This window comes from Leptodactylus fuscus, chromosome 5, assembly GCF_031893055.1.
Source record: "Leptodactylus fuscus isolate aLepFus1 chromosome 5, aLepFus1.hap2, whole genome shotgun sequence".
NCBI classification, from domain to species: domain Eukaryota; kingdom Metazoa; phylum Chordata; class Amphibia; order Anura; family Leptodactylidae; genus Leptodactylus; species Leptodactylus fuscus.
In genome coordinates, this window is record NC_134269.1 from 106,252,810 (window position 1) to 106,279,744 (window position 26,935).

The window sequence follows — 26,935 nt, forward strand, 5'->3', positions numbered from 1 at the left end:
CTGTAGAGTAGCACTCCTATAGACTTATGGCAAACAAACATGTTGTAGTAGGGTTTGACAACATGACATTTATAGGAGCAGGTCAATAAACCCTACATATAAATAAGTAGCACATCTTGATAAGTATAAGAATTTATCACGACTTGGACATATGTTACATTTTATTCATCGCCCTATATAAAATGAAGTAGACAAAAAACAGTGGTCTTTTGTACAGATAACTATATGGGTCAGTACACAGTGTATTTATTAAGCAGCACATCCAATACTAGCCTTCCTTTCATATTTCTGAAAAAGAAAAAAAATCTCTTCCTGTTTTGACCTCTTTATGATTTGCGGTAGATGCAGGTGCTTGTTAGACCACTAAGAAATGTGCAAGAAGCTCAAACCACAACATCCTTTTCCTTTCTATTTTAATTTGTTGGATGTGTCAGCTATAGCGTTCAGTATCACACATGTAATTTGTTGCTGATTCTCCTGGCAGTTAGCTAACTAGTGCTTTGAGAGAGTTGTAACGCCGGCTGTGCCGCTCTGCACAAGTACTAATGTCATTACTGGCTCCTACTAAATTCCAGTCTTATCCCAACCAATCCTTTCAGAAATCCCAAACAGAGAGGAATCCGATTGTACATGATACTCAGCACTTGGCTAGGCAACAGGCTTTGAAAATTCAGTGTCTGGTTTCAAGAACCCCTTATTAAATATATTACAATTTTGCTTGGTTGTGTTTTCTGATTCTGATTTCTGTTTCCAAGCTGCTATTTATATAACAAAATGCCTAGTCATAACAACAAAAGGAAAAAAAAACTTGGCTTTCTCCAGTGGATACAATTAATGAATTCCATAGAGAAGATTATATAAAATGTAACCAATGGCTTTTCACTGACTTGTCTTTAAAAGATGTTCATCCCCACCAAGAAATTGGAAGGCTTACATAAATATGTACAAGAACATTTGAAATGCCTTGTACCTTGCATCTACACAATTACATAAAGAAAAAGTTGACCAGTATAATTTATGAATTATGTATGAGCCGTATGTATAATAAAGTATAGGCCATAGCATAGGCCATCAGATCTATGTGGCTCTAACCACTGGTACTCCAATTGGGCAAATGTTTCAAGGGGCCAAGGTGCTGGGGTTAATCGCTGCAGTTTCTGTATTGTTTGCACTGATCTGTACACCATATTTTTAGTAGTGGCTCTGGTACAGATATATGGAACAATGTAAACTATGATGAAGTCACAGCATTGACTAGCATCACGGTTGCTTCAGGCAGTTGCTGAGGAATTGAACTGCCACTGATCTGATATTAATAGCCTATACTGCAAACGGGCCATCAATATTGTACTCTGAGAATACTCCTTTAGGCCAGGGCCCCACGGGCCGGAAACACCACGATTTGGCTGCGGTGGAATCGCGGCGTTTTACAGTACTTGTAAAGTGGATGGGATCCATGCAAATCCCATGCCCACTTTGTGGAAAAAAATCCAAAACTGTTTAGGTTTTGAAAATCACAGCATATCCATTATATCTATGGAAATGCCAGCGACATTCCTGTAGAAATAACTGCAGCATGTCAATTATACCTGTGGAAACATTGGCGGTTCCCGTATAAGTATAATTAAAACAGAAAGTCAGTAGAAGAAAACTCTGCGGACTTTCTGTGAAAAGCGCAGTGGGAAAAAATACATTTCTGTGAAGTTTTTTCTGCAGAGCTTTTTGTCTGCAGGCCACGACATTGGGCCTTAGCCTAAAAAAAATGCTGCAGAAAAAACACAGCTGAAACAGTCAGTATTTTTTATTGTACTTTTGCTGCGGTTTTTCTTCCCTTATTAAATGTTTAGGGAAGTAAAAGCATTTCCACAGGTAAAATTACTGTGTTTTTCAAAAACCGGTTTCTGCAGCATTTATTTTCCCGCAATGTGTTGATGAGATTAACCAGAATCTCGTTCACTTTGCTTATACTATAAAACGCAGTGTTTTTTTTCTGCTGCATTGCCACAGCAAGAAAAATTATGTCTTTCCACAACTTTGGTCCTTAGCCTTAGGAAACGCAGTGGAAAATACACAGTGTTTACAGTATCAGAAAAGAGAATGAGATTGTAGCTTATTCCATGCACACATTGCAGAAAAAAAAAATGCTGCGGAGAACTACATTTTGAAAAACACAACATGTCTATAAAAACATGGTTGGGTGAGTCCGGAGTGGAAGAACTGGATTGGCATGCAGACAGTCTTGACCTCAACCCAACAGAAAGCCTTTGGGCTGAACTAGAACAGATGTTTCATTGGATGAATGGGTTCTTCTGGATGAATGGTCCAAAATTCCCACAAACACCCCACAAAATCTTTTAGAAAGCCTTCGCAGAAGAGTGGAAACTTTACTGGGGATATAAAAGTCAACCTCATATTGACGCCCATGGATTTCTAACAGGATATTATAAAATGCCCTGTAATTGTAATGTGTAGTCATCCCAAAACGTTTATCCATATAGTGTACATTAAATGTAATACTCCAGAATTGTACATAGAAACATAGATACCTTCAAGATGAATCCAAAGTAATCTTCCTTTTACTTTGGTCACAGATGCAACACAAATTTCAGATGGGTTACTTGGGTTGACTGCCTCCAGTTTCATGTTTTTTGTAAACCCACGAGAATTTGATGTCTGAAAGACAAATACAGATGATTTAAGGAAATAGTTCATATATTAATGCCAAGTGGAATGCCTATAATAATACGAGAACACTGGCTTTTGATACAGAAGTTATATTGTATTCTTTTAAAATGTTGTAGAGAGGTATTATGTCTAGTTTTTATGTAGTTTAATTCTATAGGTTTATTCTATAGGACAATGCATTGTAACACAAGCTTTGTCAAATATGATAACAGTATTTGTGTGTGCACACTGTAAAGGAAGGGATGGTGTTTACTGCTTAAGTCACTCTAGAGACCTCTGTGACATCCCTGAAGTGGAGCAGCAGGTGAAGTAAACTCAGATATCTCACTGATAATAGGGTAGGTGAGATATGTACAGTACATAGGTATCATATTGTTCTGACACAGTTTCTATCATTGTTGGCTTACATTATTGCACTTTAATCTTCTTTTATGGCCCTCAAACATTTTATGGGATGTCATTGGTATTTGTGGGGTTCCAAAACCTAGACCACATACAAATCAGGTGATCTGGCTGCCCCCAGGCAGTTCTGTTCCTATTCAAGAAAATAGCCATATCAGCTAATTGGTGCATGGTCCAAATTTAGGAGCTCAAAAATTGGTGGCCTATCCTGTCGACAAGTCACCAGTATGACAAACCCTAAGGATCAGAAATTCCCTTTGATAATGAGCAATGCAAGCAGACATTCACACAAGAACATGATTGTATTACAGATCCATCCAGGACACACATATTTACTGCTAAGGACAGGCCCAGATCACATTCTAGATCAGGAAAGCTTTTTCAACTGCCTTTATTTCAGATTAGATCTTGTTCTTGGTGCTAAATATTTGGTTCCTACATGGAGCTGTGATATGGTCATGTGCATTACTGTGAGAATATAATTTTCAACACTGTATTATTTGCTAAATAATTCATATATATTGGTAAAATAGTAGTTGTCAGCAAGACAAGTAATAAAAAATGATAATTCAGTCTCACATTTGAATTAAAGCGTAACTAAACTTTCAGACAACTTTTGGTCTTCTGGCAGTATTTGTGTCATTAATAAATTTTATACTATACTTTGTTAACAAAGGTTGGCTCCTTTCTGTGAAATCCTGCATCTCTTTATTCTTTCCCTTCCTTCTGTATTGATAGCTGTTCCTGCCTCTCACTGAGTGTATGGAGTAGGGACTTGGATCCTAAATCATCTTTTCCTAGAACTCTGGGCTGTACTGTTCCCCCCTACCATTGTACTTGTGAAGGGGATGTATCACTACACAACCCGCCATTGATCGAACAGTGTAGGAACACCCTTTGCTCCTAACTGGTAACCCATACTTGTCAATTTATTCATACATTTCTAGGAGGGAGCATAGTTAGATTGTAAAATACCATGTTCTACGAAAAAATGCTTTGGAATTATTATATCATGGGGAATATGATTGTTTGTTTCAGCCTTCAGCAGGTTTATCTGATATATGTGGCTAGAATATCTCTCTAAACATCACAGCACTATATTAAGCTTGTTAGGCTGAAATATACGTATTTGTGGAATGAATCATCATGGTATCTATTGTTCTCCATGTTTTCCTCTCAGAAATGACTTTCACTATGTACTAATAGAAATAACCTTCTTGCATTTAACTACTAAAAACAACTATAAAGGTCTATTAAGTAAAAAATTGACATCTGTGTTCCAATTTGTTCCATTATACACCTATTGTACAATAGGTGTGTGAATATTGTACATTTTCTAAGATATTTGCACGTATATTGCCAGTATATTGATTTATATGTGTACCTTCTTAAGCCCTTTAATGGATTATTCACAGCCATTATCATTTTGCTAAGTACAAATTGCAATGACCAAATATTACATTGTTGTGAATGAGATTGTGTACTTAGTAGTGAATTAGATTCTACTTTGTGAAGCCCTCCATACACATCCCCTGTACAGTCACCATAGGGAGGGGATGTCTCAGTGATAAGTGCACGCCCCCACAGAACTAGCAAGCTGTAGATTCTGCTAGTTAGGGGTACAGAATTTTGGTGCATTGCAATAAGTAAAATAAAATCTGTGATAAATAGCAACATTCACTGGCAATGCTGCAGATTTAAAATCCAGACTACAAGACAATTTATGCGATCGATTTTTTCTAAGTGTGTGGGTGAGATTCTATAATATCTCATCCTCTTTTCATAATACTATAAAAGCAGAAGATTTTCTGTATCCAATTTAGTGGCAAAAAATCCATCATATATCTGTAACGTGTCAACATACCTTATGAGGGAACTATTTCTCTTGACATTCACAACTTCCTATAGTTTATAAAAGTGCCAGATTTTTTCAGATGGGTAATATCAGATAATATAAAGATATTATTTGGAACTTACATAGACACAAGAACTGAGCGTGGAGTAACACGCCAAGCATCAAGATTGTCTCCTAAATGGGACCAACTTATCAATATTCCAACAGCACAACTGTTCTCACAAGTTTATAGGAGATGTCATAGACATGTCGGTTCAGCTTTCATTTATAGGCACTGCGTCACTGCAATCTGGGCATCTGAGATGTTTTAGATATATGCAGCTCTGACATCCTGTTTATGTATAGGCTAGTTGCCTATGTTGGAGTCATACTTTATTTTTTAACACTAAAAGTGTTCTTCACCAAAACATCTATTCTTATCCTATTTAGGACTTGGGGTGTGCATCATATATTAGGAAATACCATTGTGTCATAGTATAAGATTATTGCATTATTCTATTTGCACAGTGTGTATTTATTAGCACCCCCTAGTACCTACATGTCACACGACAGGGCCTATGTCACATCTATAACATGTACAAACCAGAAGTCTCTAAGTGTATATACCTGTAAAAAGATTACTGGTATATGGAACATTGTTCTAATACAAAATGGCATGAGGAAATTCAGTAAGAATTCATTCCGTAACTATATAGGGGTTATGTAAAGCATGTTATGTGATGTTAAGATAATCATAGATGAAAACAAGAATAACCAAGTTAAGCATTGAAATGAAGGGGAATCTGAAGCAGAAGTCTATATGGTCTCTAAGTAGGCTGTTAACCATTGAAATGTAGCTGTGATTTATGGATTTAAAAATATTGCTTTGTCTTTAAAAGGAACCTGTTAGATGTTTTTTTTTCACCCTAAACAGGTCTTAGCACCAGGTAATGATCTTCCCCTCAATAAGCTTAAGTTATGCAGTTTTACCTTAACTAGTTATGGAGAGTAGAGGGCAGCTTCATCTAGTCATGCACTCATTGTGCTATATCACAGCCTGTGCAACATGACCGATATGTCCCTCACTGTCAGATCTCAGCCTCATACGCTACCTAACTGCCAGCTTCACAGGGTATGGCTTAGCATGATGACTACATGGCTAGATGACGCGGCTCCCATGGCTAGCTAAGGTCAATATGTGTAGACTCTGCACATTTTCCCAAGTGGAACAGTTGTCTAATGATAACCCATATCTGACATGTCTTACTTGTTGTCGGGACTTTCTGGTTAGTCATATTGTAATTAGGGCAAAGAAATTCATGTGCGGTTTTTTGTTTACTAGGGTTTTCTGCAAGTATTTTCCTATACTCCCACTAGAGGATATTGTGCTAAACATGAACCTCTGGTAATATAAGAGGAATCACAAAATGATCAGACATGTGGATAAAATACTGCAACCTATCCTATCCATGGGGATAAAATACTGCAACTTATCCTATCCATGGGGATAAAATACTGGAACCTGTCCTATCCATGGGGATAAAATACTGGAATCTATCCTATCCATGGGGATAAAATACTGCATCCTATCCTATCCATGGGGATAAAATACTGCAACCTATGCTATCCATGGGGATAAAATACTGCAACCTAACCTATCCATGGGAATAAAATACTGCAACCTATGCTATCCATGGGGATAAAATACTGCAACCTATCCTATCCATGGGGATAAAATACTGGAACCTGTCCTATCCATGGGGATAAAATACTGGAATCTATCCTATCCATGGGGATAAAATACTACATCCTATCCTATCCATGGGAATAAAATACTGCAACCTATCCTATCCATGTGGATAAAATACTGCAACCTATCCTATCCATGGGAATAAAATACTGCAACCTATCTTATCCATGTGGATAAAATACTGCAACCTATCCTATCCATGGGAATAAAATACTGCAACCTATCCTATCCATGGGGATAAAATACTGGAATCTATCCTATCCATGGGGATAAAATACTGCAACCTATCCTATCCATGGGGATAAAATACTGCAACCTAACCTATCCATGGGGATAAAATGCTGCATCCTATCCTATCCATGGGGATAAAATACTGGAATCTATCCTATCCATGGGGATAAAATACTACAACCTAACCTATCCATGGGGATAAAATACTGCAACCTTAAGAAGGTACACATATAAATCAATATACTAATATTATTATTATTTTATTATTTTTTTTTTGGGGGGGGGTATGTATGGTGGCAATACTTTGTTTATTCTGTGTGGGCATGTCACTTACCTGTGGTCAGTACATACATGACAGTGGAGGTGTTTTTACACTATTTGTCTCAGTATTGAGCTGTTTAAACCTCATGGTATGTTTGCCTGATATATAGTCATGTTCATGGAGCCATCCATTCCATATCCTTATGTTAACATATTAGTACATGTAGTCTTGTCTACCCCTCTGTAATCCCTGTATTATTTACATGTGTCATGTTGTTATACTATTTTAGTAGTATTTAATAAAAGTTATCTTTTATATTTTTGTACAATTGTGTGGTTGACTTGTTTTGTTGCTATGGTTATATACCCACACATAGGTTTCTATATATGCCTCAGCTGTTGTTTATAAAAATTAGTATACTTGAACCTAAAATATATTCTTTACCATTAGAGATGAGCGAACACTAAAATGTTCGAGGTTCGAAATTCGATTCGAACAGCCGCTCACTGTTCGAGTGTTCGAATGGGTTTCGAACCCCATTATAGTCTATGGGGAACATAAACTCGTTAAGGGGGAAACCCAAATTCGTGTCTGGAGGGTCACCAAGTCCACTATCACACCCCAGGAAATGATACCAACACCCTGGAATGACACTGGGACAGCAGGGGAAGCATGTCTGGGGGCATAAAAGTCACTTTATTTCATGGAAATCCCTGTCAGTTTGCGATTTTCGCAAGCTAACTTTTCCCCATAGAAATGCATTGGCCAGTGCTGATTGGCCAGAGTACGGAACTCGACCAATCAGCGCTGGCTCTGCTGGAGGAGGCGGAGTCTAAGATAGCTCCACACCAGTCTCCATTCAGGTCCGACCTTAGACTCCGCCTCCTCCGGCAGAGCCAGCGCTGATTGGCCGAAGGCTGGCCAATGCATTCCTATGCGAATGCAGACTTAGCAGTGCTGAGTCAGTTTTGCTCAACTACACATCTGATGCACACTCGGCACTGCTACATCAGATGTAGCAATCTGATGTAGCAGAGCCGAGGGTGCACTAGAACCCCTGTGCAAACTCAGTTCACGCTAATAGAATGCATTGGCCAGCGCTGATTGGCCAATGCATTCTATTAGCCCGATGAAGTAGAGCTGAATGTGTGTGCTAAGCACACTCATTCAGCACTGCTTCATCACGCCAATACAATGCATTAGCCAGTGCTGATTGGCCAGAGTACGGAATTCGGCCAATCAGCGCTGGCCAATGCATTCTATTAGCCCGATGAAGTAGAGCTGAATGTGTGTGCTAAGCACACACATTCAGCACTGCTTCATCACGCCAATACAATGCATTAGCCAGTGCTGATTGGCCAGAGTACGGAATTCGGCCAATCAGCGCTGGCTCTGCTGGAGGAGGCGGAGTCTAAGGTCGGACCTGAATGGAGACTGGTGTGGAGCGATCTTAGACTCCGCCTCCTCCAGCAGAGCCAGCGCTGATTGGCCGAATTCCGTACTCTGGCCAATCAGCGCTGGCCAATGCATTCTATTAGCCCGATGAAGTAGAGCTGAATGTGTGTGCTAAGCACACACATTCAGCACTGCTTCATCACGCCAATACAATGCATTAGCCAGTGCTGATTGGCCAGAGTACGGAATTCGGCCAATCAGCGCTGGCTCTGCTGGAGGAGGCGGAGTCTAAGGTCGGACCTGAATGGAGACTGGTGTGGAGCGATCTTAGACTCCGCCTCCTCCAGCAGAGCCAGCGCTGATTGGCCGAATTCCGTACTCTGGCCAATCAGCGCTGGCCAATGCATTCTATTAGCCCGATGAAGTAGAGCTGAATGTGTGTGCTAAGCACACACATTCAGCACTGCTTCATCACGCCAATACAATGCATTAGCCAGTGCTGATTGGCCAGAGTACGGAATTCGGCCAATCAGCGCTGGCTCTGCTGGAGGAGGCGGAGTCTAAGATCGCTCCACACCAGTCTCCATTCAGGTCCGACCTTAGACTCCGCCTCCTCCAGCAGAGCCAGCGCTGATTGGCCGAATTCCGTACTCTGGCCAATCAGCACTGGCTAATGCATTGAATTGGCGTGATGAAGCAGTGCTGAATGTGTGTGCTTAGCACACACATTCAGCTCTACTTCATCGGGCTAATAGAATGCATTGGCCAGCGCTGATTGGCCGAATTCCGTACTCTGGCCAATCAGCACTGGCTAATGCATTGTATTGGCGTGATGAAGCAGTGCTGAATGAGTGTGCTTAGCACACACATTCAGCTCTACTTCATCGGGCTAATAGAATGCATTGGCCAATCAGCGCTGGCCAATGCATTCTATTAGCGTGAACTGAGTTTGCACAGGGGTTCTAGTGCACCCTCGGCTCTGCTACATCAGATTGCTACATCTGATGTAGCAGTGCCGAGTGTGCATCAGATGTGTAGTTGAGCAAAACTGACTCAGCACTGCTAAGTCTGCATTCGCATAGGAATGCATTGGCCAGCCTTCGGCGAATCAGCGCTGGCTCTGCCGGAGGAGGCGGAGTCTAAGGTCGGACCTGAATGGAGACTGGTGTGGAGCGATCTTAGACTCCGCCTCCTCCAGCAGAGCCAGCGCTGATTGGTCGAGTTCCGTACTCTGGCCAATCAGCGCTGGCCAATGCATTCTATTAGCCCGATGAAGTAGAGCTGAATGTGTGTGCTTAGCACACACATTCAGCTCTACTTCATCAGGCTAATAGAATACATTGGCCAATCAGCGCTGGCCAATGCATTCTATTAGCTTGATGAAGCAGAGTGTGCACAAGGGTTCAAGCGCACCCTCGGCTCTGATGTAGCAGAGCTGAGGGTGCACAAGGGTTCAAGTGCACCCTCGGCTCTCCTACATCAGAGCCGAGGGTGCGCTTGAACCCTTGTGCAGCCTCGGCTCTGCTACATCAGAGCCGAGGGTGCGCTTGAACCCTTGTGCACACTCTGCTTCATCAAGCTAATAGAATGCATTGGCCAGCACTGATTGGCCAGAGTACGGAATTCGGCCAATCAGCGCTGGCCAATGCATCCCTATGGGAAAAAGTTTATCTCACAAAAATCACAATTACACACCCGATAGAGCCCCAAAAAGTTATTTTTAATAACATTCCCCCCTAAATAAAGGTTATCCCTAGCTATCCCTGCCTGTACAGCTATCCCTGTCTCATAGTCACAAAGTTCACATTCTCATATGACCCGGATTTGAAATCCACTATTCGTCTAAAATGGAGGTCACCTGATTTCGGCAGCCAATGACTTTTTCCAATTTTTTTCAATGCCCCCGGTGTCGTAGTTCCTGTCCCACCTCCCCTGCGCTGTTATTGGTGCAAAAAAGGCGCCAGGGAAGGTGGGAGGGGAATCGAATTTTGGCGCACTTTACCACGTGGTGTTCGATTCGATTCGAACATGGCGAACACCCTGATATCCGATCGAACATGTGTTCGATAGAACACTGTTCGCTCATCTCTATTTACCATGTATAAACCCATTGAATCCAGAATCTAGATAAGATTCCACACAGAAAGTTTACAACACATATTCATCCCTAATAATTCTTAAAAGAAAAAATATCCTTGTACCGTGTTAGCCAGTGGATATGAAATGAAAGAAATTTTTGAGAGAAGTCCTCAGTAGTTGATACCTTTTTTAATGGCTAACTTAAGTTAGCCATTAAAAAAGGTATCAACTACTGAGGACTTCTCTCAAAAATTTCTTTCATTTAATAATTCTTAGAAATATATGTCGCTGTATATCTACATATAGTATTTGCTGACTTGGCACATCCACTTCGCTTACACTTAAAGAAGTTATTGAGGTGTTATAACACAAATATGTAATTGTCCCTTATAATGTTGCTCTTTATCAGTGACAAAACCAGTTTGGCTGCCAGCATGAAGAACATTCCTTAGATTCCTGTTTAAGAACTAAGTAGGAGGAATTCTATGTCTTAGAAATAAGTTATTAAAATCACAATGAACAGAATTCTTTATGACACCAACTGGACTGAATAATTTGTACTATAACTGTATATCTATATGTATCTACCAGGATCACAAATTAGAGGATTTTATTCAATACTGAAGGTAGAGAAACATGATAGCCATGCACATTATATAATGGTTGACCATTAAGGTAGCAGTGGGCAGCTTAACTATGGACACATATACTGGACATGCTGGATTTTAACCTGCCTGATAATTCCCTAACAGATGGTCCAAGAGATCATGTTTATGGGAGCTGGAGTACATAGAGTATATTATAGCTGGCAATACATCCCTATCCACAGATTTTTACACACATTTTCTCATCGCAGGGCATATTTATGTCAGTGAATTATTGTGAATACATTTTTGCATTAACATTCATTCATCACATCCAAGATATTGAGGTTATATTTCATGACAAAGATTAGGGCGTAAATAAATAGCTCCACCCAGAAGGGAGATTTTAGAAGGAATCTGTAGATTTGCATAAATGCTAAGCTGAATATATTACTTAGAATGTTTTGTATTCTGAATCTCGTGTATCTGCTTTTACAAGCTTCTCTCATCAAGGCTAGGATTAGCCAAGTTTAATGGAATCTTACGTTTCTGAAGGATGTATGAGGTGCTGCTTCTGCTCCACACTGTTTCTGGTAATCCGCCCAGTCAAAGTCCTGCTCTGGATAACCTGTTTGTACAAAATATGAGGAAATGCGTTTACAACACATTATATATTAGGTCAGTTGAACATATCCTTGTCAGGAGACCATATAATCTCACATTTCTATAAGTCTTTAAGATCTCATATCTAGAAGAGCTCATTCACACAACAAGAATCTCCTGTACAGTTCATGGGGTGGTTCTGCAAGTGGTGGAGACCTGTGAAATGATTGCTGGTGCTAGTGGTGGGAGAGGTGGGAAGGGGTTAAGCTCTGATTCCAGTGAGGGAGAGGTTAAATGTTGGTAGTAGTGGGGAGGAATAGGGTTAAATGCTAATGTCAGTGGTGTGAGATGGGGTTAAATGCTGCTGCCAGTGGAAAGAGGATAACAACTGCTTCTGCCAGTAGGCATGGGTGGGCAGCAGTTAAGTACTGCCACTGGAGTGTGGTGGGCAGGGGCTAAGCACCTTTGCCAGTATAGGAGGGGGTTAAATGTCGCCATCAATGGTGCTGCACTGTAGTGTTTGTTTTGTATGACTGGTGAAGTTTATTGTGTCATGTTGGTGGTGACTATTATGGCTGAAGCCTGGTGGTACAGTATTTGGTTGACAAGGCTGGGGGCAGTTGTAGTAGTAGTTTTCTTTGTGAAAACAGTTGTCAAGTATTTTTTAATCTAATGTGACTTCCATTTTACCCCCCATTCCAGCCACATGTGTTGGCCAATGATGGCATAGAAGTATTTACCTGCATCATGATATAATCAATAGCCTCTGAATGCAGCCGCATGTGGATGTTGTGATTTTGGGAGGCAGCCTAACCTTGGGGGTACTTGGTTGAAACTTCTAGTGACTAGGGTGTACTTGATATGAAAAGGTTGAGAAACACTGCTCTAGATGCATTCTTGTTGTTCATGGTTCATGGTATTATTCCATATTCTAATTGGCAAAATAGCAATAGCTAGCTGAATAAATAGTAATAATAGTAGCCCAATCTGTCTAATATATGTACGTAGATGTTCCCACATTTAGAAATATTCAATCTTTTACAAGTTGTGTATGACTTCAGTACAAACCTTTTGGGGGGGTGAGATTAACCCCATTTATAAGACACCACTGTATTGGCAGGAGTCCCAGAGAATCAGCATGACAAAGCATTGACATATTTCTAGATTCTGGCCTCAAATCATCAATGGTTACTTGGAAGTATATATTATTAAAAACCTAAAAAACACATAGTGAATAGAATTGCAATCAATGAATGATGATGTATGAGTATATTATCTGCTTTATCAGCATTGATTTCCAGCATTTATATAGTATTCAACAATTATATACAAAGTGTGAGCATGAACTGAATATAAAGCAGTCCCTGTCCATATATTGTACATTTGTTATGTTGTACCACTCCAAAAAACAGCTCATGTCAGTATACAAATTAGATCTGAACAGAGTTAAAAAAAAAAAATTATGTCAGTGGCACATAAAACACTGCATAAGCTTCCAGCTATTCCGTCACTCGGACCTTCAAAGTGGCTAAATTCAAGTTCTGTATATTATCTCATCCACACTGGTGAAAAGCCATTGTTTGAGAGCAAATGGTAAGTTTCCACATTAATTACATGCTATATTTTCCAGGCCTACATGACTAACATCTTAAAAATAATACCAAAGCTTGCTCATAATCTAGAGTTTCCCGTTGTTATTTCTTAACCCTGAAGGTGACCTTTGCAAGTATGATTTTTTGGTCATCGTGAATCATCATATGATACTAGTTGCAGCTGTGTGCTCATTCTTTTCCAAAAACCTTAAAATCCGCTGTATCCAAGTTCTCAAGGCACATAAGAAATACTTGCGGGGCAATTAAATAATTTGTTCTGTACCTAATGTGATGTGTGGTGTTTAAAATCAGTAGAGGAACCTAGTATAGTATAGAATATATTAGTCTGGGAATGAATAAGCACATAAAAATTCTAGAATAATAGATGATTTGCAAATGTTTAGCTGACCCTATTATCATTTCTCAGCAACAAGATTGATATCATACAGATTCCTGTGCACTTACTCATTATTGCCCAAGAATATGACATACCTTAGTGATAGTTGCAGGACGAATATGAGAAGGCTCAGTTGGGTCTACTGCCTCCACCTTCATTCCAACAGTGAACGAATGTGGCCTAAGGTCAGCATGATCCTTCATGAAAAGACCAAAAATCAGGTTACTAGAAATATCTACTGCTGTTAAGACAGAGGTCGATGTCTGCAATATAAAATAATCTATTTTCAAGTTATTTGAAAGCAAGGTTTTGTTCAGTGTGAAGTGAGTTTAGGACCTTCAATAGTAAGCTTCACTGACTTGAGGAGCTGTAAGAGGTGGCACAAAGACATCCACAGACATGAAGTTTCCTAAGCTTTGTATAACTGTACATTTTTTAAATAAGGTTTAAAAAAAAAAAAAAAAAAAAACAAACAAACAGCTTTTAAACACAAAAATAGACAATACTTGTGCAAATATATCATTTTTCTCACCTTGAAAACTTCAACTGGAAGAGGACTTCTTGCAGCATCTACCAGAGACTTTTCTAGAGCACTTTTCCATTCAGACATACTCTTGAGTGGACAAAGATCTAAAGTGTTGAAATACACAAATTTCACATAATACACTAAAAATACTGGAGTTTAAAGGCTAGTTAAACATGGACAAATGAATCATATTCCATGTCCAGTTCATGAATGATTATATGTGATTTATCTGTAACAATATGTAATTGTGTATGAAAGGACTCAATGGATATGTTTACATGACATATTACAATCACATTATTGTATAGATGAACTATATGATATCACCTACTCAGCTCCTGATACAATTCTTTAGCATTTTAGTCTATAGTTTTTCATGGGCATGTTTTTATTGTTGCATTGTTTCTATTATGAAAAAAGCAACATTTTCTAAATAAGTTTTCATTGAAAATTCTGTATCATTTAACTCTACGTTTTTTTTTTCTCATACAGTTTTTGCTCTTCAGTCCTGGTCAAAGAGAAATCAGAGAAACTGATAGCTCATTCTTTTGTCTCTGTTTTTATAATGGCTCATAAAACCTCCTTTAGGCTAAGGCTCCATGTGGCATCTCGCAACAAAAAAGCGCAGAGGTAAAAACCGCGTCGGTAACGCATCTCAGTTCTTCCCGCAGTGCTATGCACAGAAAAGGTCGCAGAGGTTTCCTCTGCGGAATTTCTGCTTCAATTATAGCTAAACTACAATGGTTTTGGAAATGGCACTGCAAAGTGGGGATGGGATTCACTTTACTGTGACTAAAATGCTGTGTTTTTTCCGCATTTACACCACGTGGGGCCTCGGCCTGAAGCTTAATTCTTAACAGTTTGATATGAATTCAGACTTAGGGAGCCTTCACACGGAGTATACACTTCGCTCATTCTGAACGTAAAACTCGTTCAGAATGAGCGCGTAAAAACCAGATCCCATTGATTTGTATGGGTGCCGGCATTCGTGTGCTACCCATTGAAATCAATGGGAGGCTTTTTTCCCTATTGATTTCAATCTGATACGAGCATTGATTTCAATGGGTAGCGCACGAATGCTGGCACCCATAGAAATCAATGGGATCTGGTTTTTACGTGTTCATTCTGAACGAGTTTTTTTTTTATTTTTTTTATGTAGATTGTGAACCCCACATAGTACATTTTTTCCCTATCAGTATGTCTTTTTTTTTTGGAATATGGGATGGAAATCCATGCAAACATGGGGAGAACATACAAACTCCTTGCAGATGTTTTGTTTTTTTTTGTTTTTTTTTTGCCCTTGGTGGGATTTGAACACCAGGACTCCAGCGCTGCAAGGCTGTAGTGCTAACCACTGAGCCACCGTGTGGCTCCCCATTCTGAACGAGTTTTATGTTCAGAATAAGCAGAGTGTATACTCAGTGTGCAGGCTCGCTTAGGCTAAAGCCCCGCATTGCGGAAATGCATCTTTTTTTGGTGCAGATTTTGCTGCATTTTTTTGAGCCAAAACCAGAAGTGGATTAAAAAAAGGGAGAAGTGTAAGAACTTCCTATATATTCCCCATTTCTTTTTTAGCCATTCTTGGTCCTGGCTCATAAAACTGCAATAAAATCTACAACAAAAAAGCTGCATTTCTGAAACGTGGGGCCTCAGCCTTAATAAGTTTTTGTGACCCCACAGAAGGACAGAGATAAGGACTAGAGCACAACCCGTCAAACATGTTCTCTTATGGATATTACTTGGAAAACTATTGGGATTTTCTAACATAAAACATTTCTACATATAAACAGAGATGTTTTGGGGTATGTAGAACTAACAAGATCTATCAATATAAATAAAGGGTTTTTTACAGCATAACAAACAAGAACGATTTATTAATTCATACCTAAAGGTGGTTCCATTCTGCACTGGTTTTCTTGGCACCAACCAACAGGTCGAAGTCTACTGTCCAAGTAAAATAACCACTGATCACAGGAATCTGACTCTTCCAAGCCAACGTAGCGTAATCGTAATCTTCCTCCAACATTTTCTACCACGCTGACTATCCAGTACTGGAAGGGATTCTGGCAGTCCTGTAGCTCTATGAGTGAGTCGGCTGTAATGAGGTCTACAGGAGCTTTTCCACGAAGAGGCTTTTTAAAGAGAAACAAATAGCATAATGTCAATCCAAATTTCTAAGTAAACTCGTACATTAGAGCCAGGGGTGGACCTAGACTCTCTGCTGCCTGAGGCGAACTATAGAAAAGTGCCACCACCACAAAAAAATTAAATAAAATAAAGATACACAGCTATCTTTGGTTGCGTGATGGGGCTCCTCTAATTAGAACACGCACCACCCCCCTTCCCCATTGGCAGATAAAAAATGCCCTTATTTGCCCCACATAGTATACCCCCCCTTTTTGGCCCCCACATTATAAACAATCCCTTTTTTTGGCCCACCACATGATACATAACCCCCTTTTCTGGCTCGCCACATAGTATACACTCCCTTTTTCTGACTCTCCTTTTTTTATCTCCTTTTTTTGACCCCCTTTTTGCCCCCATAAGGTATTTGACCCCCTTTTCTTGCTCGCACAAGGTATATGACCCCTTTTTTACCCCCATATTGTATATATGACTTCTTTATTTTCAGCCACACACAATATATGACTCCCTTATTTTGCCCCCCACAGTATATGACCCCACTTTTTATGGTCACACACAGTGAATGACCCTTTTCTTATGCCATCCCCCACATTTTGACCCCTTTTTTGCCCCCAAACTGCTTATGACAGCTTTGTATGGCCCCACACAGTATCTGAACTCTTTTAATGGCTCCCACACAGTATATGACCTCCTTTTGTTTAACCTCCCACACAGCATATGATCCCCCTATTTATAGTGCCCCACACAGTTTATGACCCCCTTTTTTAATGCCCACATGCAATGTCTGACCACCTTTTTACCCCCACAAAGAGTAGAAGCTGCTAATTTTACTCACATGTCCAGGCTACCCTCCACTTCCGGCTCCATGAGGGCACTGTGGCCAACGCTGAAGAACGCCGGGATACAGTACATAGCATCCCGGAATTCCTGAGCGTCATAATGTAAGTGTAGTGGCGCCTAGAGCTGACAGTGGAGGGTAGCGTGGAATGGAGCGTGGACAGGTGAGTAAAAATTAGCACCAGATGCTTATTGCAATAATAGAATAAGTAGCTGCCGATTTAAAAAAATGTGCCACCCCCCAAGTTTATTCCACGAGGTGCCACCTGAGACCAATGCCTCAGACGTACCCCTGATTAGAGCAATAGGTGATTTTATATCTACAGCAAGACTTAGGTAGAAGTCTACAAGACAGATATCTCATGCTTATCACTTGATTTTTCTGCTACTTTATTCTGTTTGTTCACTACTATTGTAATTTAATGGGGGACTTCCATATTTTATTTAGGGTGTAAGAGAAAGGAAACCTAAATACTCAGTTGTGCTGTTTTGTTTCCTACTTTCTGTTTAGTCATGAAATTGCAAAGTTTTGATGGCAGTCAGAACACTATTGGCAGAAAAAAAAATTACACAGATCTACAAAACTTCCCACCCTGCTGTAATTTACTATATCCTGTCAACTCTTACTTATCCCAACTTTTCCCTGCCATGTCCACTACTCTGGAATGTCTCATATTAACCCATTTTAACCTCAAATACAAGCTGGGTAATTAGTTCCTTCAATATTCTTTTGTGTGTCTACTTCCATGTACTTACTGTTTACCTATTCTAACCCCATTAAATTCTAAATTCTTAAACTTAACTGCATATTGCTGAATGTACATATTAGACTCTGTGGATCTTAATGATTTTGACAGTATCTGTTGGTTATCTAATGTCTACTGGAACAGTTCAACTAGCCCTCAATGTTTCCTTTTTGGAGAAACAAGGGTTACATAAATTAGATTTTAATATGAGAAATCTTTTGCAGATAAGGGTTGGTTCACATCTGCATTGGTATTCCGTCTGGGGGAGTCCGCATGGGGACCCCCCGAACGGAATACCAAGCGCTGTGCAGTAAAAGCACACGGAACACCATAGACTATAATGTGGTCCGTGTGCTTGCCGCCAGATCTCCACACAGAACATTCCTGTCCGCATGATTCGTGCGGGCAGCGCGTGGCAAGCACACAGACCCCTTTATAGTCTATGGGGTCTGTGTGCTTTTACTGCACAGCGCTTGCAATTGAGTTTGGTATTCCGTTCGGGGGGGTCCCCATGTGGACATAGAACATCATATGCTATGGGGCCCCATATCATCATTTGTAATACCTGTAAGTATCTCTTTTCATTTATTAAGCACTTTCTATTCTATTCTATTCTGGTTTGTTAATATTCACTTCTTGTCCATCCTGTTATAAAAACCCATTTGCTGACAGCTTTTTGTATACAGATGTCTATTTGAGCTGCATGTCATCACATTATAGATCTTTAATTCTAGTGTGACTTTTAGAAACAATGCGCACATTATATTTGAGTATATTTTCTACTTTGCCTAATAAAAATGATCTTGTAATGACTGAGGATATTCATTTTGAGGATAAATGTATATAAAGCTCTTTGTTAAAAAGAATAAAGCAGATAAAAACCTATTGAGCAATGAGTGAGAGTTTTAATAACAGCCATTCATTGTGCTCTGATGACCCCTTTTAACACACTTTACAAGCATAACCTGAAAACCAATTCTGGAGGAGTTCATAGATCCCGCAATTGGTTTCCCTGACAACCGTCTGTCCTGCAGATTGTTACAGTAGCGCGCAACTAAGTCTGTTTTCCTTATTCTTTTTTAATGAAGCATTATATCATCTTATTATTCAGGAATCAGGATCTATTTCAAGAGTAAACACAATTTATTGAGTCACTTGAGTCTTGTGATTGGAAACAAAGCCGAGACATTTTTGTTGTATTCACACGGAATAAACGCGCGTGTATTTTGGCAAAATACACGTGTAAAATAAGACTCCCATTGACTTCAATGACATTTTTTTACACGTGTAAAAAAAACACGTCAAAATACACATGAAAATACACGTGTAAAATGTCATTGAAGTCAATGGGAGTCTTATTTTTACATGTGTATTTTGCCAAAATACACGCGCGTTTACTCCATGTGAAAGGGCCCTAAATAACTTGTGTGATTTTCCTAGGCCGTAATGTTTAATGTCTCTACACCTCTAACCCTATCCTTCTTTAGAGGGATAGGGTTAGGGGTGTGGATTTGTGTCTCATTTTCTTTAGATCCGGGTTTGTATTTATTATTTATTCAGCTGCAGTCTATCCTTGTTTCAGGGTGTCTATGGTCTGAATTTATTTTGGAGTCTGAAATACAACTCATTGACAGAAAAAAAATATATAACGCACCAATAAGGTTGCTGGAAAAAAAAATTAAACTTTCTACATGTAAATGACTACAATATTAAAACAAAAGGGTAAGTTTACTGGGGAAACTATACAAGTGAAAGGAGTTTCTAGTACTTGCCTCTCGCCTGGATACAAGATGAGAAATGGTTTTGCATGGAGGCATACAGATTTGCTCACAGATGTTACAACTGGGCCTGTGGTTTCTGCAAACTTGTAGAGTAGGTGCCCTGGCTAATTCCACAACTGATTTATTGCCAATAAATCTAGGCTAGCATTATTCTCGTGAAAAATACCATTTGAAAACCCTACCATTATGGGTGACACTTATGACCGCAGGATGTCTGCACACATTGCTGAGCTGTTAGTGTTCCTTGTGTCACTACCATGGGTGTTCAACTGTTGTATGTGATGGCTCCTTAGATCTTGGTTCACTCCAACATAAAGACATGAAAACTTGGACTTGACCATCTCTGGATCCCAAAGACAATCTAATTTCATCACTAAAGACAATCTGGTTCCAATTCATAGCAGTTCAGATTTCTCATTAATGACACCACTGCAAACAAAGGTAACAGTGGTTGACTGTCAATGGAAACAGATGTAATGGGTACTCTGACACCAAATTTCCTTCTACTAAGCACCTGAAAATGGCCTGGGCAGAGACAAGGGTGTGTAATGAAGGTGCCAGCTGTGTCTGGATGGTAGACAAGGAAACTGCAGGAGATGCTTGTACTTGTTGGCGGATTAATAGATCCACAAGACTGCTTGTCTATATAGGCCAACTGGAGTCTTTTTTTAAAGTTTCAAAAAATGGATCTGGTGTTCTTGAGATTCATGCTTTCTATACCACAGTGCTTTGCCACCACTGACTTAGGAGACACTTGTGGCTTTTACGTCCCCTGCATGTGATTCCCATGCTGGTGTCAGCTCTAAATACTATTCAGCACAAGTGGCATCAGGCAAATTGGCAATGTGGTCAAAATACATGACTAGCAGTGACTACGAGAGTAAGAGCTATATGTTCATAGGTTCATAAATATAAAGATCTGTGTCTGACTGTTGCACATCTAATTACAAGAATGTAGCATTGCACAGTCTGATATTATTGATTTAACCACTTAAGGCATTGCAATCTGCATTGTCCATATAGAAAAATCATATGCGCTTTCGACCAATAATACTGATTCTCAAAAATTCATGCATACTTAGTACATATAAAGAATAGAGAATATAATAACCAATTGCAAAAACACAAATCAATACATAATTAGTACATTATAATAAATTAACATACTCCCTCTAGAAGTTTTGCCGGGGCGGTCCTGGAGCCAGTCAGGTCATGAATGAGGAACTCGGCCCAGTCTGTGCATTTCTCTTTTATTCCTGGAAAGAAATAACAATGATTATTGCTACCATATCAGTATAGTAATCTAAGTAAATATTACAGACTTTCTGCCTTCATAAATATAAGCTTTCCAGAGATCAATTAGTTTCAGCGTATATTGAGAATTGTAATTTTGCAACAGCTGGAAAGCAACAACATAAAGGCACAAAGGCACAATATAAAGGCACAATAAGTGATTAAGAGAGCTGGTAACTTGTACAAGGTTAAAGCTCCTTTTGTACAAAGTACTCCTACAGCTTGGTCCTCAGACCCAAAACCAGTTGTGTCACCCTGCTTTAGAATACTGATTCAATATGTGCATTCAAGTTAGAATCTGCATTATGGCTGAAAAATTCTTTAAAAAATATCAAAAGCATGCTAAAATAAAGGGTTATTCTTTAAAAAGTTCACATTCAGAGTGCACTGTGCAAACACAATGTCATTCATTTCACTGTAATGCGACATGCAAAATGTCAGTAACTCCTGTAAATAAGGAAATATGACTTTACAGTAATGGTATTGGCCCCAAGGTTATTTAAAGGAGGCCCATCACCTCCCCCAAGGATATTCAATAGGCACCAGTGGGTTACAGAGAACATTACAGTGACAAACAACATTCCTTTCTTATGTATGCCACTTTTATAGTTTTGGAGAAAGACAACTTTGCAGTCTTAGGATCCATTCACACGGAGAAAAATGGTGAGGAATTTGGCGTGGAATTTCAGCGCTGAAAAAAAAAGCCTCCTATTGACTTCAATGGGTTCCTTTTTCTGCTAGCAGAAAAAGGAACCCATTGCTGCTAGCAGAAAAAGGAACCCATTGAAGTCAATGGGAGGCTTTTTTTTTCAGCGCTGCAATTCCACACAAAATTCCTTCCCTTTTTCCTCCGTGTGAATGGACCCTTATGCAAACAAGGTAGTTAGTGCACCTATGGGAGGTGGTAGACTCCCGGTAACTGTGAAACGTTCTTTAGAAAGACCCATTTAATATGTTTTAACACTTTGAATGGTCTTGCAAATCCATCAAAATATTATTGATTTAGTTTATATCATAAAAATGTAGCAAAATTATTCCATTATTTCTCAAATCAATCCATGTCCCTTTCCTGGTAGTCCAAAAACCGTTTTTACTAAGCCACACCCCATTGAACATGTCTTAAAAATTATTATTAAATGCATTGCAAGACTGATACTTTCGATTATTTATGCACATTGTTCATATCAATGTCAGATGCTCCAGTAAGAGTCTCCATAACAAACTAAATTATGGAGTGAAAAAATGGGCTGCTGTGAGTGCAAAAGACATTTACTAATGGAGAACAATTAATATAAGAGTATCTGCTTGTGTTGTGCCAGTGTGCCAGATGACCAATAACTGTATAGCAAGATCACACACACTTGTACTATGAAGTGACAATTTTCAATTGCATGGCTTTTACAAATGGAGAACAAGCTGTACTTCAACCATATGGTCAAAACTAAAGCAGTATGCTGTAAAAATACCTATACAGAAACCGCCAGTATTTTCGTAGATTTGCTGTGGGTTATTTTTTTTCAATGTATGGATGGCATTAGCGAGAATCCTAGCCATTTTACAGTTAAAATAAAACATCATGGTTTTTGCCACAACGTTTCCTCTACATGGGGTCCTGGCCTAAAGCTGTAGCCCCACATTACAGGAAAACTTTTTTTTCTTTCAGATTTTACTGCTTTTTTTAGCTAAAGCCAAGAGTGGTTTCAACAGGAGTGAGAAATATATACAGTCCTATGAAAAAGTTTGGGCACCCCTATTAATCTTAATCATTTTTAGTTCTAAATATTTTGGTATTTGCAACAGCCATTTCAGTTTGATATATCTAATAACTGATGGACACAGTAATATTTCAGGATTGAAATGAGGTTTATTGTACTAACAGAAAATGTGCAATATGCATTAAACCAAAATTTGACCGGTGCAAAAGTATAGGCACCTCAACAGAAAAGTGACATTAATATTTAGTAGATCCTCCTTTTGCAAAGATAACAGCCTCTAGTCGCTTCCTGTAGCTTTTAATCAGTTCCTGGATCCTGGATAAAGGTATTTTGGACAAACAATTCAAGTTCAGTTAAGTTAGATGGTCGCCGAGCATGGACAGCCCGCTTCAAATCATCCCACAGATGTTCAATGATATTCAGGTCTGGGGACTGGGATGGCCATTCCAGAACATTGTAATTGTTCCTCTGCATGAATGCCTGAGGATTTGGAGCGGTGTTTTGGATCATTGTCTTGCTGAAATATCCATCCCCGGCGTAACTTCAACTTCGTCACTGATTCTTGAACATTATTCTCAAGAATCTGCTGATACTGAGTGGAATCCATGCGATCCTCAACTTTAACAAGATTCCCGGTGCCAGCATTGGCTACACAGCCCCAAAGCATGATGGAACCTCCACCAAATTTTACAGTGGGTAGCAAGTGTTTTTCTTGGAATGCTGTTTCTTTTTGGACGCCATGCATAACGCCTTTTTTATAACCAAACAACTCAATCTTTGTTTCCAAAATGAAGTTGGCTTCTCCAAATGTGCTTTTGCATACCTCAGGCAACTCTATTTGTGGCGTACGTGCAGAAACGGCTTCTTTCTCATCACTCTTCCTGACAGCTTCTCCTTGTGCAAAGTGCGCTGTATTGTTACCGATGCACAGTGACACCATCTGCAGCAAGATGATGCTGCAGCTCTTTGGAGGTGGTCTTTGGATTGTCCTTGACTGTTCTCACCATTCTTCTTCTCTGCCTTTCTGATATTTTTCTTGGCCTGCCACTTCTGGGCTTAACAAGAACTGTCCCTGTGGTCTTCCATTTCCTTACTATGGTCCTCACAGTGGAAACTGACAGGTTAAATCTCTGAGACAACGTTTTGTATCCTTCCCCTGAACAACTATGTTGAATAATCTTTGTTTTCAGATCATTTGAGAGCGGGCTGTCCATGTTCGGCGACCATCAAACTTAACTGAACTTGAATTGTTTTGTAGAAAGAAATGGTCCAAAATACCTTCATCCAGGATCCAGGAACTGATTAAAAGCTACAGGAAGCGACTAGAGGCTGTTATCTTTGCAAAAGGAGGATGTACTAAATATTAATGTCACTTTTCTGTTGAGGTGCCCATATTTTTGCACCGGTCAAATTTTGGTTTAATGCATATTGCGCATTTTCTGTTAGTACAATAAACCTCATTTCAATCCTGAAATATTACTGTGTCCATCAGTTATTAGATATATCAAACTGAAATGGCTGTTGCAAACACCAAAATATTTAGAACAAAAAATGATTAAGATTAATAGGGGTGCCCAAACTTTTTCATAGGACTGTAGGAAGCTCATATATTTATCATTTCTGCTAAATTCACTCCAGGCTGGGGCTCAAAATACATAGCAAAATCTTCAACAAAAAAAGCTGCTTCTCCTTCGAACTGCAGCTTTGCAGGGGTTTCAAGGTTCAAATCCCACCAATCTGATACTGAAGGCTTATACTAAGACTACACCATCAATATTGTGATCCTAGTGATCCTGGAAAATCCCTCTAACTTTATATGTCACACAATCTATGTTATCAAATACATTATTCGAGAAATACTTGAAGCTTACAAAGGGATTAGAGATGATTCATTCAAAAACAATGGGGTTTTATCTGATCAGGAAGTAAGCATGCAGTCCACAGATATTATTTCTATGCAAAGACATGCACGAGAAGTCATTCTGAAAGTGGTAAACTGCACCTCTTCCTTCTACAGTATTCAGGGCATTTCCTCCCCTCAAGACTGAAATCTTGACAAGTGACAAGAATGTCAACTATTGTATGCAGCCAATTCTACTGTATGTTTTTTTGCAATGTATAGGACTCCCTGTCTATAGTTTGCATGCATGGACGGTAGGCATCACTACACAAGGTCAAATCATTTCCCCAGGTTGACTGTCACCATATTTGATCTTTCTCATCCCATTAGAATTATGAGACATTATGAGACTTGTTAACAGGTATCGTTATGTCCGTACTGTGTGACATGCATTATGACGTATACAGGTTTCTATTGTAGTATTCACATGGAATTTGCTGAAATCTCATGTATAGGGCGGCTACTGTAGACTTTCGCAGCCATTAACCCACTACAAGCAAAGAGTGTAGGCTGGTTTACATGTTTATTACGCTGTTTTTAGCCATTGTTAGGAGTGGATACAAAAGAAAGGATAAAGATATAGCCATGGCGAAAAGTTTTGAGACTGACACAAATTTTAGTTTTCACAAAGCTTCTGAGTTTTTTTTAAATCTTTTAGCCCTATTCACACAAATGTGTGATTTTTCAGTGTGCTAGCCATAGTTTCAATAGGTAGCACACTCACCCATTATTCTTTAGTGCCCCATACACACGATTGTATATTATCAAGGGTTTGCGCAGGGGGCCATGAGTGCAGGGCAAAACTTGTTCTGAGCTCATTAGTGAAATGTATGAGTCTATAGAGGCACGGCTAACATTCACCTATCATCCACGTTCCATCGCTACATTACCATATAGCCTGAGAGCCGATATACATGACCAAGTGCATGTTCTATTTTTTCATGGCTCGAACTACAAATGGAATTCATGGACCTGATTCATCCATTGAAGTGAGTGAGTCTGTGAAAAAAAGCATGCCATACGGATTCTAGACTGAGCCATTAAATACAAGGCCAAGTCTTGGCTTGGTCATTTGTGTAAATGAAGCGTAAGTCAGATGTTTTTGTGGTATACTTAAGTACAATAATAAGCATTTCATCAAGTTTTGAAGCTTTTATTGACAAATACATCAAATTTATGCAAAGATTTTATATTATATATATTGTCAAGGTCTGGGGTTGCTAGGTGGGGTGGCATAGATAAGCAAGTCCAGTTTCTCTAGTCCAAAACCAAAGTAGAGTTTTATTTTCACTCAAAAAAGGTAGTGCAGCAACAAAAGGAAACAATACAAAAATAAATACCTGCCCGGCTAGGCTCTAACTAAACAGAGAATAAGTTACCTCACCTAGAATAACAGAAATCAAAAGCCAGTTGAATAATTCAGGACACAGCTCCAAAAAAACCAACCTCTCTGTATGGCACTCCAGCCAAGCTCTGCCAAAGCTTGCTGCTGGAGCTGACCTCTTAAGCCTTCTTGACGAGGAGACTCCCAACAGCTGAGTCGCTGCTGGAACATCCCCAAAGTGTGGACTGGAGGGGGGTGGAATGACAGGTCCCACTACCAACCTATCTGCCATTCCTAAAAATCCAGCCCAGTAACCGGAATTTTGAAATAACACTCAGCAGACAAAATTATCTGCTGAGAAGCAGTCTCTCTTGAGTTTTCTCATCTCACCCTCCTTAGTAGTCTGGGTGAGATGTACACCCCCTCCATTACTTGGCCAGCCATCGGCTTACAATATTTTATTTTATATACATTGATCTTTATTTTTTCTAAATTTCAACAATTTGACCTGGATATCGGCTTCTGGACCAAATCCTGAACCCATTTTTGTCTAATGAAAGCTTGGATTTTTATCCAATTTCTGTGTCTTGTTTTTTGAGAACTGAGCACATGTTCTCAGTGAGTTTGAAATATGGAGGGTTTCCTGGCCATGGACCCAAACATTTATAAACTGTGAGAAGGTGGCAGGCAGAGTGCTGTAGTCCAGATATATCAGTCCCAGGTTTCTGACATATGTGTGGACCAGGACGGATCTGGATTAGTCCTCAGCCCAGGTGTAGATCCTCGGCTCATTGCTGGGCCAGAAAAAGGCTGCAGATCCTCCATTACACAGCAGTTCTATGGAGTGAAAAGAG

At 39.5% G+C, this 26,935-nt stretch overlaps 1 protein-coding gene across 3 annotated transcripts in view; it reads right to left on the reverse strand.

The window, feature by feature from the left end:
- The window catches only part of SFMBT2 (Scm like with four mbt domains 2), a 148,940-nt gene that overhangs the window by 39,114 nt on the left and 82,891 nt on the right, over positions 1-26,935 (reverse strand). For all 3 annotated transcript variants that reach the window (XM_075273943.1, XM_075273944.1, XM_075273942.1), the window contains 7 exons: positions 21,017-21,105; positions 16,226-16,472; positions 14,347-14,444; positions 13,910-14,011; positions 12,894-13,041; positions 11,768-11,850; positions 2,547-2,673 (listed from right to left, as the gene is read on the reverse strand). In XM_075273943.1, coding sequence (XP_075130044.1) covers positions 2,547-2,673; positions 11,768-11,850; positions 12,894-13,041; positions 13,910-14,011; positions 14,347-14,444; positions 16,226-16,472; positions 21,017-21,105 — 894 coding nt within the window. The remainder of the gene's footprint in view (positions 1-2,546; positions 2,674-11,767; positions 11,851-12,893; positions 13,042-13,909; positions 14,012-14,346; positions 14,445-16,225; positions 16,473-21,016; positions 21,106-26,935) is intronic.